The sequence below is a fragment of the Phallusia mammillata genome, chromosome 5 (genome assembly GCF_965637545.1).
Source record: "Phallusia mammillata chromosome 5, kaPhaMamm4.hap1.1, whole genome shotgun sequence".
Taxonomy (NCBI): Eukaryota; Metazoa; Chordata; class Ascidiacea; order Phlebobranchia; family Ascidiidae; genus Phallusia; species Phallusia mammillata.
In genome coordinates, this window is record NC_137256.1 from 15,343,771 (window position 1) to 15,358,735 (window position 14,965).

At 38.3% G+C, this 14,965-nt stretch overlaps 1 protein-coding gene across 11 annotated transcripts in view; it reads left to right on the forward strand.

Annotated features, from left to right (window-relative positions):
• Positions 1–14,965, forward strand: part of LOC145230576 (microtubule-actin cross-linking factor 1-like) — a 141,614-nt gene that overhangs the window by 15,602 nt on the left and 111,047 nt on the right. For 7 of the 11 annotated variants that reach the window (XM_080096022.1, XM_080096025.1, XM_080096023.1 and 4 more), the window contains exons 4-6: positions 6,935–6,997; positions 10,148–10,265; positions 14,184–14,245. In XM_080096022.1, the coding sequence (XP_079952148.1) occupies positions 6,935–6,997; positions 10,148–10,265; positions 14,184–14,245 (243 nt within the window). Of the gene's footprint in view, positions 1–6,509; positions 6,621–6,934; positions 6,998–10,147; positions 10,266–10,700; positions 10,857–11,118; positions 11,595–13,378; positions 13,601–14,183; positions 14,246–14,965 lie in introns of those variants that run through there. The other 4 variants (XM_080096028.1, XM_080096031.1, XM_080096032.1 and 1 more) reach the window with 4 other exon arrangements.

The window sequence follows — 14,965 nt, forward strand, 5'->3', positions numbered from 1 at the left end:
GGTTTAGTAGTTTGAAACAATGATATTATGAATCATTCGTGTTTGAATTGCTACACCACACCGCTGCGAACCCCGTGCAACCGTTAAAGTTTACGGAACCCCTGAAAGGGTTGTACGGAACCCTAGGGTTCCGCGGAACCCCGGTTGGGAACCACTGTTCTAGACAAACCGACATTGCCCATGATCCGTGGTAATTGGGTCGCGGGATATTGTCATGGGGCGGTCTAGAATATTTGTGACACCCAGCCTTTGGACTGTGTTATTAATTGTAGTGTGGTTAGGCTTAGGCCTGATAGTTAGTAGCCTTGTCAAACCTGTACAAGGGTAAAGTTTTAGCAAGCAACTGCCGTGGTTCATTTGACAGTTGTACACCCTTGATCCAATAGTTAAGTTGAGTTGCCTACACTCTTATGTTATTGCATTGGCAACATGCCGCCCGCACACGCAATGTTATTACTTCTCTGGTCCGCTCCGACAAAAAGGTTTACCACCTTTGTCTTATAACGCCAGAACCATTACCGCTTGCTAGTAAAACACCTGTAGTGGTCAAAATTGTGCGATTGGGACAAATAACGTTTGTGAAATTTTCGAATTGGATGCAATTTGGACAGCTTGTAGAATTTGCCATTTGTATGTGTCGATTGTTGTATTTTACCCTATAATCTTACGATTTAACCCCCTGTTCTTGAAAATAGACAAAATAAGTATGGGAATGTATTAACGTTTGAAATAGCATATATTAGCCTATATATACAATGGCAAAATGTGCCAAGCCAGCCTTGACAACGATCTTTCAAGACTTTACAGTAGTCATTTCCAAACTTTTTGCTTGCATGCTACAAGGTTTTGTATCGTGTTCGCGTATCACCGACCCTCAGACAGTCCAAAAAATAAAAAAAAGCATTTCATGTTCTCGCAACAGCAAATAACCTCTGGTTTTGACTCTTGTGGTCGGTTTGATTTGTATTTTAACTTAGTTTAAACAGCAACGATCTTAACGATAAACGGATATTCTTTTTACTTTGATACTACAAAATCTCGAATAAAAATCCTTGTGATACAACATTGCACATTCTGCAAATTTACCTGTTAATGAAAATTTAGTTTTTTTGTTTTAATTCTGAACAACTTGAGTTAGTTGCTTACTCTACGACATATCTTTGTGTGGGGTAGTTTGGAAATAATTGTGTGCGGAATCGGCTATACCAAGTTTGGACTATGTTTTAACACCTGATTTTCCAAAGATTTCGAATTAGTTCGGGCGAATCGTGACACCGAGCCGTATACGCTACGCCTTTTCCCAATCACATAACTTTTGCTGCAAGGCAAACAGTGATGTTACTACAGAGTAGTTGTGTTGTACTATTATGGTAGTTCTATGTGTGTAGAAGTTGCCCCTGGCATCGTTGCTTGACCAACCAACCAAACAATTTTACTCAAGTTCATTTTGTTAATGCTCAAGCGCAATTGCACCATATCACGGCTACCTATGTCTTCTACTTTTGTCCCATGAACGAATTGCTGTAAATGGGACGATTGTTGACCACAAAAATAGCATGTAAGAATTCACTCTACAAAATGTGACATTGATGGTAGAGCTACTAATAGCATATCTCATGCCATCTTCACATTCAGAAAAGTTTCTATAGGTTGCGCAAAAAGCTGATTTATCAATTTAGCTCTTGAGGGAGTTGGATGTTAGGATTTAAAATTTTACATAAGGATCTAAGTTTAAGGTTGGTTTTATTAAAATTTAATGTTACTACCGAACCCAATAGCCCTAACTATCAGCAAGTTTAGTGATCTCTGCGAGCTCTGCGCCACCTATAGAAATTTAGGTACATGTGCTACTGAAGTGAATTATGTTGTCAGTGGGATTTCCGACATTGTTGGCACAATTTGAACAACTACAGTTTACTTAAATATTTTATCAACCTCAATTATTTGTACGTGTTAAGTATGTATCGGACTTTCTTTTGGACATTTAATATTTGTTATCATACATTAATCATTTAATATCATTGCATTGTTTCGTCATAATCACTTTATTATACTGTACGTAGCTGTACAAGTATCTGGTTTTGAATCATATATGTTGCTATTTAATGGGGTTTCGCAAAGGTTGTCATACTATCTCAAGGGTTCCATGACACCAAGAACGTTAATGGACTGTCTAGACCAGTGGTTCCCAAACTTTTTCATATTTTTTTCAAATCGGTCCCTTTGCCATTATTTCGAGTGCTCGCGGTCCTTAAGCCTAAATCTGTATTTCATAAAAACGAAAGTTGATTCCAGGATTTTAGCTGGTTATGCAAAATTGCGCAAAAAAATCATCCAAAGACTGCTGGTAACATCACAGACAAGATAAAAAGCATTACGATTGTGCGCGAACAATTGCATTTTTGATAGTTGTCATACAATAAACGCTATTGTTTAGCAATGGAGACAGTCGATTTTTAATTCTACTTTGATTTAAACTTATTTAGTGGCACAAACTGAGAATTATAGAATTACTTTAACCGCTTCGCGGTCCCCCCAAAATTGCCTCACGGACCGCTAAAGGACCGCGGACCCCAGTTTGGGAACCGCTGGACTCTAGACTCTAGGATAAGTCTTGGAACTTCTATATACCCGATATTTATTTAATATTAACAGTTTACGTTTCCAAACGTTAAGCCGAGTGGCGGTTGATAGATACGATGTCACCCTGTGAAAACAACCAAAACTGCAAAATGTCTGCCAATGCGATTTTTACTGTCACAAATGTGCCTAACTATCATGTATCATATTGTTTGATTATTAATCTGCTTTGGCATTTGTGCTTCAGTTGAAGTATTACAAACGTTCATACTTTGGGATTTGTCCAATTATTTCTTCCATTCTTATTTTGTATTTTCACTATTTTGTAATAGTTTTTATTAGACTATAATACAATCTTACACATGAAAGCCGTTCACTGACATGTGTAAGAGTTACTTTAAATTTTAGGGACAAAGCGACGCAGAGATTCTGGAAATAGGTAGCTTAGTTGGACCTATAGTTTTACGTCTTTATAATTTTTGAGAACAAAACCAAATCATGCAGAAGAGATGATGAAGTACAAAGAAAACTTTAAAAAAGAGCTTTGGAAGTGTTGCATATAGGATGTATAGTGTTATCAGTGTCCTTACTTGGGAGTGCTGACAAACCAGTTGCGAAAGCAAAATCTGTTGTCAGCAAAGTGGCCTGGATATTTACTAAAAGTTGTCTTTCTTTAAATCAGCGTTGTGTTTCAAGTAATTTGCGATTACGCCGCATAAGAAGAGTCAGAGAAAGAAGGCAATCTGTCTGGTTCGCTGTAGTATGAAGGCACACGATAACGGTAGTGAGAGAGGCCGCTACATGACCCCCCTCCAGAAACGGACATAATAAAATTAACACATAAAACGCGACGGAGTGCGAATTTGACGCGTGCGCGTGTGTTGACCCGAAGGTAAAGTTTCTGGTTGGTGACCTGGTGGGTCCGCCAGGGCAGGAACGGGTTCGGGAGGAACCGGATCGGGCGGTGCTGAAGTATGCGATTCCTTCTCGGATGGCACCGGTTGTGTCGGCGTTGGTTGGTGCGCGGAATTGGGAGGGAGACCACGGCGTGGGGGTTGGGCCACTTGTACCGGCTGCGTAAGGGCGACATGCGCTGGCTTAAGACGGTCGATGGAAACGAGCTGGTTGCTTTCGCCAATGGCAAGAGTAAAACCCTTGCTGCCTCGATCCATGACGCGAAAAGGGCCATCGTAAGGTGGCGTAAGCGGTGGTCTGTGGCCTTCTTTCCGTACGAAAACGTCCATAGTTGGATTATCCGAGAACAATAAGTGTAGCTCTGTTCAAGATTTCGTTCCTGATATTTGAAATGAACTTATTCTCTTGTGGAACAAATTTGCATTTAAAAAAGAATAAACCAGAACCAAATTTTGGCTAAACATTTCGTATCATTGTGTTGAATTTCTCAAAACAACTAGTTCGCCTAATTTTTATTACATTGCTTGATGCGGACGTATAAGTGATTTCGCCGCAGGATGTCGCAATATCTCTAAATCTTCTGTAGGGCCACAACAACTGCTTGTAAGGGCAGGAACTTGGCCGAACGGTCTGGCGCGCCTGACCCACATACAGACATAAAAACCCTGATCGGGATTCATCCCCGGTAGAGTCCTGGGTTCGAACCCCGTGAAAAAAAAAAAAAAAAAAAAAAAAAAAGTCGCTACCAAGTCGATCAGAAACGTGACCGAATGCTCCAGGGCGTCTGATCCCTACACAGACATTATTAATACTTGAGAAATTATGAGATTCGCTCTGAATTTCAATGAAGGCATTCAAAATTGTCGAAATGTTCAAGTTTTAAAGGTTCGTGACAGCTCAAAAAAATTTCGGAATTGAGGGCAAGAAATTAACTTTTCACCTTATAAACTGTTGGGCTGTATAAAAGCACCACAATGAAATTGGATCCTCACACCCTTGCTAAATGATTACTGACTTCATCAAAAAAAACTTGAGCATTACGGTTCTGTCCATAAAATACTATACGGAAAAGATAAAGAGTCTAAGCGACTATCGGGGATGAGCTAAATAAAGTTAAGCAGGAAAAGTGCTATTCCGAGGTACATACGCTTCAGCGGAAATGAGTTTTACGTTACTTATATTTGCCAAGCCGTTACAATATTGTGAAGAAACAAACAAACGATCTGGCTGATTAAAAAATCGGAAGATTTTCCACACAGAACCAACAGAAAACGCGGACAGCGTCCATTAACGTTAAGGAAACTGCGTCACACACGCAGGTCCTAACATATACCCTAGTTCAGTGGTTCTCAATCAGGCCCCCCAGGGGGGCCACGAGCTGTGTTCCGGATGGGGGGCATTTTCTTTTTAATGTGCATATTAAAGGTGTGTTGCAAATAACTTTATTGCTAAATTTATCAACTATTTTACACACTATTTGCCGATATTGAGGTTTTTCACAATTACGGTCTCTTGTTTACTCTATTCGACCTGTTTAAAGCCGAAATTAGTACCGAATTCTAACACGGGTTGCCATTTCAGTTTTTAAGTGGGCCACAGAACTTACAGGGTTACTTGAAGAGGGCCACAAGGCCAAAAAGTTACGTTTAGGGGGCCACGGTTTACGAAAGCTTAAGAACCACAACCCTAGTTGGTTACGGCTAGTGATGCACCGAAGTTTCGGAACGTGCGTTTTTTCCATGTTTCGGTTTCGGCCCGAACTTTTGATTTGTTTTATTTGTATGAAATTTATACCAAAACTGCAAATATCGCCAAAATTAAACATCATGAGCTATCTAATGTGTAAAAAATATGTTTTCTGCAAAATGTTGCATGTTAAGTAAAGCGTTCGCATTGTAAAAGTCATTTTGGATTGTTATAAACCAGTTCACTTGTATCAACAACACAAGGTTCAGTTGGAATCATCATTTAAAAAGGGGATTTAAGATTCGGCCATATGGCCGAATATTCGGTTTCGGCCCGAACGTTTCGGGATGGGTTCGGTGCATCACTAGTTACGTCACAACACCTTGAATCTGATGGCGACTGTGTTTGCCGGGGCAATACATGAGATGATACCTCCAGTATCGTCCAGTAAGGGTTTGACTCGATACTGTTTTTAAAAGTTCATAGCGTAACTATAAAAATGAGCACGGGTGAAGTAGGCGTCGAAATTTCTCTCAAACATTCACATTATTTCACTGATAGAAAACATTTTAAACCGTTTTTTACTGCATCACATAACAGCTAAATGTTTATGTTGAATATGGGAAACTATGGGCAATTCGTTGACCTCATAAGCCAAAGTCATCAGGTACCTCACTCGGAACTAAGACGTTTAGACTACGCTTGATTTGCGCTCAATGGCGTTGGTGCAGTTACGCTTGATTGATTTTCGCTAGTTTAAACCCGTCAAATTCACTCGATAAAGTTTAGTGCTGCAGGAAGATTATGTGGTTCAACATTAGTATGTTAATTGGAGTGCATACTTGTTGGTGTGTTGTAAAGCAATGTCATGGTGAATTTCTTCCTCGTTGAGAAATCGCGGGATTGTAGTGAAATCGACCAGATTGTACAGAAAATCGTTTACAATAGCGACTAGCGACTGGTGGTAAAACTCTAATTTAATTTGCAATAGTAAGGTTTACAATAGTATGGTGATGTGTAGTGTTAGTGTTCATGATCCACCAAATTAAGCCAACGGTATTGTAGGCAACGCCTAACCTTTGCGACGTTAAAGATTAACTAATGCTTGTTGACATTTAACTGGATTTCTCATAGAATTCCGCACCAAGTAATTCAGACATTTTCGACGAAACGGAACACGAGTGCTGGAAAGTTTGCAGCGATAATTGCGATGCACTGATTGTTTGGCCGTTGCATGTCAACTACAATCAATTCTTTTCGATAATTAGGTTTTATGTAACCTTCTTTAAAGCGAAATGTTTATTGCGCTGCGGTAAAAGTTTTCATAGAAACGAACTTCTGAAATGGATCCTAGTGATTCAGACAGATCAAAAATCACCAGTCAGAGTTTAAATCGAAGTGTAGATGGAGATAATCCATGGGAAGTTGACGCGCAACAAGTAAGCAACTGTCGAAAATTCGTACATTCGTAAATCCTATGTTAAATGAAAGAAAACGTTCGCGACAAGAAAAACATCAAAGCAAAAATCTCCAGGCGCATTTGGCTAAGTCAATTTTCCTACTGAACTTGTAATTGTTGTTCAAGCTTTACCTGTGAGTAATGTTTAGTCTGAGTTTTGTCACACAAGTTTACCTTTATAAATAAAAGAAAACAACAGTTAAGTTGTGCAGACATGGCCTCTCCTGGATAAATATATTTACGTCATAATACTGTGAGCAGGTACTTCAGATAATTGAAAAAAATGTGTTGCAGGTAACTGCGGAGGACTCGTCAAGTGGTCGTCTGAGTGCGTTTTTTATCTCTACACTCAAACAGGTTTGCTTTTGTTTTTTGTGAATAGTCTGGATAGTCTACATCAGTGGTTCTCAAACGCGTACCACCTTACAACTTAGGTACATCAGTGGTTCTCAAACGCGTACCACCTGACAACTTAGGCCTACTATAACCTACTATATCGATGAGTACCACCTATCCTATAAAACCCTATTTAAATGGATAGACATATTTAGTAAATTTAAAAGACTGTACAAGACACGAGTTTCGTCTAAAACCAAGGCTGATCAGTCGGGTCAGTTGAGTTGCAATTTAAGATCGGACTTAAATTAGGCATCACAAAAAGCTACTCGCGTAGGCTATACCTTAAAAGTTCCGGCGTACCACGTACCACAGTTGATGACCACTGCTGGCCTACATACGTAAACAAATATTGGTTCACGGACTTCCAATCACCAACTTTTTCGGCGTCGGTTTCAGACAGAACGAACAAACTAATTGGTAAAAAGCCCTATTGTCAAAACGTAAATGCTTGTGATCAAAAATAGCACTGCACACCGAGATCGCCGGATGCAAATTGTGTTTTGTAAAAATATACGACATTTATGTATTCATAGTCAAACGCATATCTATATGTTTATGTCAATTGTCAAGTAAGTTTCTACTAATATTTCAATCAAGATAAGAATTTCAAAAAAAACGTAATCATGTGCCTACTACGGACGGCGGATCGAGCTTCGAAAACTCGCATATGGAAGTTTTAATGAATTATTCACAATGTTCGATTTCACGTGACGCGCTTTGGGACATTCCATGTGCACATTTTTAGAAGGTTAAGACAGCACTTGGTCAAGATTGCATTTTTCTTTACTTTAATTAATGAATGGAGTTCCAGCATCAGCATGTGTGATAACGAAACAGCATCTGAAGATTTGCAGTTGGGCAATGAAGAAACCTTTGACTTCTCTCCAGATGCCAAAAAAGCGTTGAGCAACGCAAGCGGATCTGGCTATCAAATTGTTTATTTCTCATGTAGCAGCAGCGAAGTTAGCGATAATGAAGATTGTTTATCTCAGGGACGAAGGATGTTACAAACGTCAGAGAGAAAAAGAATGAATCTAAACCGGAATAAATCTAAAGGTCCATCTTCGCATGGACAGAATTTGTCCAGATCGAAAATGTGTCTCAATTTGAGCAGTAAGGAAATATTATCTAAAAACACCCAGTACACAAAAACGTTTGTTTCACATACTGGCGATATTTCCGATGCGACATGTCCTGAAAAAACACTGTTGTGCTTAACAAGCAAAACTTCTGATATCAAAGATTCTTTCATTAGTGTTGCACTTCCCAGCACAACTACAAGTTTATCAAAGTACAGTCGATTTAACCAGGTAACGCGAAAACGATTATGCAATGCTTGGTTATCTAAAGCAGTGGTTCCCAACCTTTTTGTAGTCACGGACCCCTTTTATAAATTTTAGAAGTCTGCGGACCCCCAACTTATGTTTCACGTTTCTTGAATTATCTGTTATTACGTCTTTGGATCATTTTAATTCACCTTCACAGTCCTTAATTTTAAAGAAATTTCTTGCATTGTAGCGGTCAACACAACAAATCCATAAATTTTCTGGTTTATATAACTTGACACAACGCTTGTCCCATAAAGTCTATTGTCCATGTGTGTTATGATGTCACAATAGGGAAAACAATCACGAAAGTAATTGTTTCCAATTAAGGTTAGATAAACAGTTTGCACTTGTATGCAGGATAGTAAAAACGGTTGAGAAACTTAAAAGTATTTTTCTGTTGGTTATAGATACTAAACATATTTGCCTCCATGGACCCCCTAAAACTATCTCACGGACCCCTTGGGGGTCCGCGAACCCCAGGTTGGGAACCATTGATCTAAAGTAAACTATAAAAACACTTATTACTGTTTGTGTAGTGTTGTTGCACTTACGACCCGCGGAGGTTTCATAAATGCAATGCACAATCTGTACCCTACATTTGTTGCTCTGGGAATATATATATATTTTTTTAAATGAATTTGTTATTCTTGGAGTTAATATGAATTTCACAGTAATAGCTCTTTATCGGAATATAGGCCTACCGTTTTGAGGTATTCACTCTATCGCAGTGGTTCCCAACCTGAGGTTCGCGGACCCCCAAGGGGTCCGTGAGATGGTTCCAGGGGGTCCGTGGAGGCAAACATTTTCAGTACCATTAACCGGTAGTCAAATATTTGTAAGTTTTCGAACTGTTTTTACAATCCTGCAGACGAGTGCAGACTGTGTATCAAACCTATGCAATGGGAAAAATACGTTTTGTGATTGTTATCTCCATTGTGACATCACAAAACACATCAACATTAGAATTTACAGCGCTTTGTTTCAAGTTTTGTGCACTAAAAAAATTATCTCTTTGTTGCGTTGACTTCTAATCTAGAGTACGGAACATCATTGAGATTTAAGGACTGTGAAGGTTGATTAAACTGCTGCTTAAAAATGTATAAAAATTAATAACTTATAATACAAGAAATAAAACAGATAGAAAGACTTCCGGTAAATTACGTTGGGGGTCCGCAGGCGTATAAAATTTATGAAAGGGGTCCGTGACTACAGAAAGGTTGGGAACCACTGCTCTATCGTAAAACCAAAAGCAAAGCGTACATATGGCGCGCGATCTAATCTGGTGAATTGTTTTTGGTACAACAATTAGGTATGTACATCCCATAAAAAGCAACAACGGCTGATTTAGGAAGATGCGATGACACAATTCAGTTTAGGCTACTGCACTTTATTGTATTTTGCCTAACGACTAACAGAAATGTTTGCTGAATTGGTCTTATAATCAGATTGTGAAATATTTTAAAATGAAAGCTACAAGGGGGCTACAAGCGTTGAACAAAAAAGTGTAGGACTTTAACTGCTGCGGTGATTGAGCAGTTACCTCTAAATATCAAAATACCACATATTATGCCTGAGGTGCCGACCGTGGCGCGTGTGTGTGTATGTATTCCAACACTTCGCCAACATCACTGCAAAAGACTACGATTTGTGTTTTGCTGGCTAAGTTGACGCAAGACTGCTAACGAGTTTTAGCTTCGTATGTTAGCGTTTAGCTATAGATTTTTAACTAATCTGACATTGCTGTTGAAGGAATATAGACCTAACAAACTATTTTCTGTAGCAATCGTCAACGGAAAACAGCTTGTTGTCCCCTGATATGGACAGGGAAAATGCGGAAAGACTCTCGATTGACTCGCAGGTGATCGATGCTGCGGAAAAGGCGGTTCTGCGCGTTGCAGGTGCGTGTTGGTTTGATTCACTTCATACTTTTTTCGCCGGTGCTGTGTATAGTTTTGTGAAACAAATAAGAAACATGGATGATTAGCACTGCTTATGCGAGAATAAAAATGTATTCGCTGCAACACCGTTAATGCGTGGTCATAGAGCATATGCCATTGACATTTCATGATATCACTCGTCATGTCTATCACTTCTTTCAGGACCTAGAGTTAATGAAATCCCAATGAGCGATTCTACAGGCGGCATGTCAATCATGCTACGGGTGACGACGCTTTGATTCTCTTAAGTGAAACAAGCGATGCTGATTATTCTGTTTTAAGTCATTGCAAGGGACGTGTTGTCAAAAGGTTGACATCTTGCTGTAAATTAAACGACGTACATACTCTGAACAAAGTTAACCTATAGTTTGTTTTTTTGAAATAATGACCGTAAGTGTTAGTAACTTATCATTTATTGAACAGCAGTAAAGATTATGTAGCGCAGTTAGTGTTGCCATTGGGAAATCATGAGTGTTGCGGAGCCTGGAATGTTAACTGAAGATGAAATTGAAGCGATTGAAGCATATGACAATTCTATGTCGTTAATGAGGCGTAAGTACATTTTGCGACTGAGAAACATAATTTCCAGACCGGTGGGCTGTGTCTTCTCTGTATAGGGCTACTTTCAGAATGTTTACCTGTTTAAATTTCCAAGGAGCGAAAAATGTTGGAAAGTTTTATTAGTTTGCAGATTTTATTGTCAGATTAGGCAAGTGATATAGATGACTTTATGTTTTGTTGTTTATCCGCCAAGGGAACTGCAAATACAGGCAAAATAACCGATTTTTTTAATGGAATAAAATTGCTTCATGTTCTGCTGTGACAGTATGTTTTATTGTTAACATCGCTGATGTGACCAGTGCCTTTGTTTACTTCAACTATCTAACGTCACGAAAACTGTGCTTAAACTTCCAGTGCAAACATTACGCTGGCCGCCCGTTGTTTGCTGCACAGCCTATTTCTTTATGTGACACACACATAGATGTAGCCTTGGGCGAGTGGTCGGTGTATGGGTTTGGTTTTCTCTGTCACAGTTGAAACTTTATTGCTTTTCGACAGCAGTGGTTTTGTACAAGTAACCACAAGTCCATTGTATTTTTTATTACAAAGCCTTGTCAGTATAATAGCAGCCTACTGTTTAGGGAACCAAAGTGTAAACGTTATAACTGACCGTATTTAACAGGTTTAGGCGTTTTGTAGATGGAAATAATTTAAGAACGAAACTTGGCGCATATCGTCGTAGTGCGATTATGGACGACAAACTGAAATCAATCATGATTCGATACTGCGGTAAGAAATGCGGAAAGATGTGTGTTAGTTTGTCAGTCTTTATTAAAACCCTAATTTGGTTACATCGTTTTTCACTCTCACAATTCACATTGCATTGTACTCGATTTAAATAAACGAAGGTGTGAAATGTTTAATGTGGGTGATGTCGTTTTGGCGGTTTTACTTAAAGTTGGTTGTCTAACATTTATTTGCTTCATCAATAAAACAGAAACAGTATTTAGTTCATTGGAAAGAGTTTTTGCACAAAATTCGCATGTTGTGTGGTTGCGTTGTTACTGATTTTCATTTCTTCTCGCATCATTTAGCCCAACGGCAAAATAACCCAATTAAAAAATGAAATATTGCATGCCAAAAGAGATATATTCCTACAACGGTTGACAATAATAAATCTGCTTCAATTGGTTTCAAAAGTTTTGGTCCATGCATTAGGCTAGCTAGTCGCCACCAGTTGGTCCATGCATTAGGCTAGCTAGTCGCCAAAAATGGTTCATGCATTAGGCTAGCTAGTCGCCACCAGTTTGAGCAAAGAAACCGCGATTTTAGCAAAAACGTGTTTCAAAATGCATTGCCATTACCTCCATGCGCAATTCTACGTAAGTGCGCACGCATAAGCGGAAAGTGCAACTTTAGGGATCGTTGGACTTGCTTCTCGATAAGCAGCCTACTTTTGATCGCGGTAGACCAAACGTCGTAGAATGGACAGGTGCGTTCATTTACTTTCAAACAACTTTAAACTTTTGTAACCCGGTTACCAATGGCGAATTGAATGACTTTCAGTCGCCGTTTTTTTGTGACAAAATGTATTCCTGATTAAGTAGAGAAGTACAAAATCGCGTATGTAGGACTGATAACAGCTGACCATGACCACAATCTAGGTGTAGAATGTAGGTCAATGTGATGTCATTTTGCACAAGCTCTGTGTGGCCAAGCGAGGGCCGTGGTAATATTTTTCTTGCAATCAAGTTACAAGAACAAATATGAAGTAATAAAAAAGTTGTTTCGGTCTAGAAAAATAATCTAAGAATAAAGTTGGAATATCGAGGCTTGGCGACTGAGTTTAATAATCTAAAGCAGTGCTCTTCAACTGGTGTGCACGGTGCACCCTAGGGTACACCAAAGTATGCATGGGGTGCACCAGTCTGAATAGGCATACAAGGGTGCATCACAAACTTTTAATGAACCATTAATATTTGAGATTCAGGATACTAGACAAAAGAGGTAGGTTTCAACTGATGTATAATCCAGGTAAACTTTTTCAATGTTTTATCCCCATGTCAAGTTTGATAGTATCTTTGTTACGTTCGGGTTATATTAGGATATCGATGTTTTATAGAAAATTTGCGAAAATATACTTGGAGTATTGGTAGCAAATCAGGCATTTTTTGAGAGCTTCGCTCGGTTTTATTGGCATGATGATATGCATAATGATTTTTCATATCGCTTATTACCTAAGTTTACCTTTTGAAGTAAAGAGGGTGCATGACTTCGTCACAACAACTTTAAGGGTTCACCAAACTAAAAAAGGTTGAAGAGCACTGATCTAAAGCACAGCTCATTCGAAAGTACATTTACTGGCACGAAATACCTGGGAATGTCATACACGCTCTATGAAATGTAGCAGAAATTATATGCTAGAGTAATTTCAAAGGTCCACCTGGGCGTTGGGCGTTCTCTCTTAAAAGCTCAAATATTCACCACACCGTCTTCCGTTGAATGGATAAAATCTTTTTTTCATGTCCAGTCATGCGTAAACACACTGTAGGGCGCTTTATGAAGTGTAGAGCGGTGCAGCGCTGTTCATTCGATACGGCACTGTAACGAGCTGTGTTGTGTTTGTGCTCTAGTCTATGCGGTACACTGCTAACTAGTTGGTACTTACTACTTGTGCATACTGTTATGCTACCTTGAAAAGTCAATGGCTAGTGCTCAAACAACAACTGGTGGTAAAAGTGGTAAAAAAGATGAAATTTCAATTTTGTTTGAGGGAAGAATAGGCTACGCCAGAGGTGTGTCAAATATAGCATTGTGTAGAGTGACATTTGAGTGTTTAAGATCAATAAGATGCATTAATGACTTGAATGAATAAAAATATTAAACAGTTTACATTGTAGAGATTAATAAAGAAACAGTTAACATACAGAGCACCTCAACAAAATACTGTAAATTTAGCTTTGATAATGATTGTTTAAATTGTAAATATTATCAAGCTTCCCAATTAATCAGTGTTTGTAGCTATGTTTCCGATTTTTTTTCGATCGTAACCACCCCTTGTAATCATTTCAAATATTTGTGGTCCAAGCTTAATATATATCTAAAAGTTTACATACACATTGCTACAATTTCAACAAAATAAAAGCATGAGTAAACAAATTATAATTGAAAGGTAATTTGTGCATTATGTCAGTGTTTCCAATATAACATGCATCAAGAATCTTAGCGAGTGTCAATGAATTAGGTCCAAATTTAGGACTAATAAATAGTCAGTTTGGTTTTGTGCATCATCAGTTTGTTGAAGAAAGTTTGTGGTCCCACGTCCCATTTTCAATTTAATATCATAAATTAAGAATAACATCCCCCTTTATTTTGCAGATGAAAGGGACCAAGTTCAAAAAAAAACTTTTACAAAATGGATCAACAAACATCTTTCAAAGGTTTGAATAGATTTTATCAAACTTAATAGCTTAATAATAACCTGCATTTCCTGATGTGTCTATTATTTTTCTGAAGTATAATATTGCAAACAGTACGTAAAATGCGAAGTCACTTTTTGCATGCTCACTGTAAAGGCCAAGAAGGTCATATTGGATTTATTTTTATGGACATGTTTAAAACTGATTACATTGTGAAAAGATTATGTTCGTTTATTTATTAAGCTGCTAGTAATCCCTGTGATTGGTAAAATACATTTGTTGGCCCAGCCTGTCAATCATTAGAATTAGTATGATAAAACATCCTGAACTTAAAACTTAATAGAAATATTTGGAACACTATATACGGATCTGTTTATAAGTTTAATGGTGAAAATAGCGGCCCAAATAGACGTAAAAAGCGACATGCTTTATTGTTCAAACGTTTCGGCAAATGCTCATGCCATCATCAGTGATATGAAGGCCACCTCAGTTGCACCCGTTTATATACACTTTAGTCGCATAAAGGAATGATAAAAAGGTGGGAAACAAGCGTCGCATAAAAATACACCTTTTATCTATCGTTTTTATGCGACGCTTGTAATAATTGCACAAAAGCCCATTAACCCAAAAATGTAAGATGAAAAATGGTTTATTGCGGGTTTAACATCCGTATGGGGAAACAAGTTTGTTTAAGAATTTTTCTATTTTACATAAGTTTGTCAAGCAATATGTTGGAAAAAA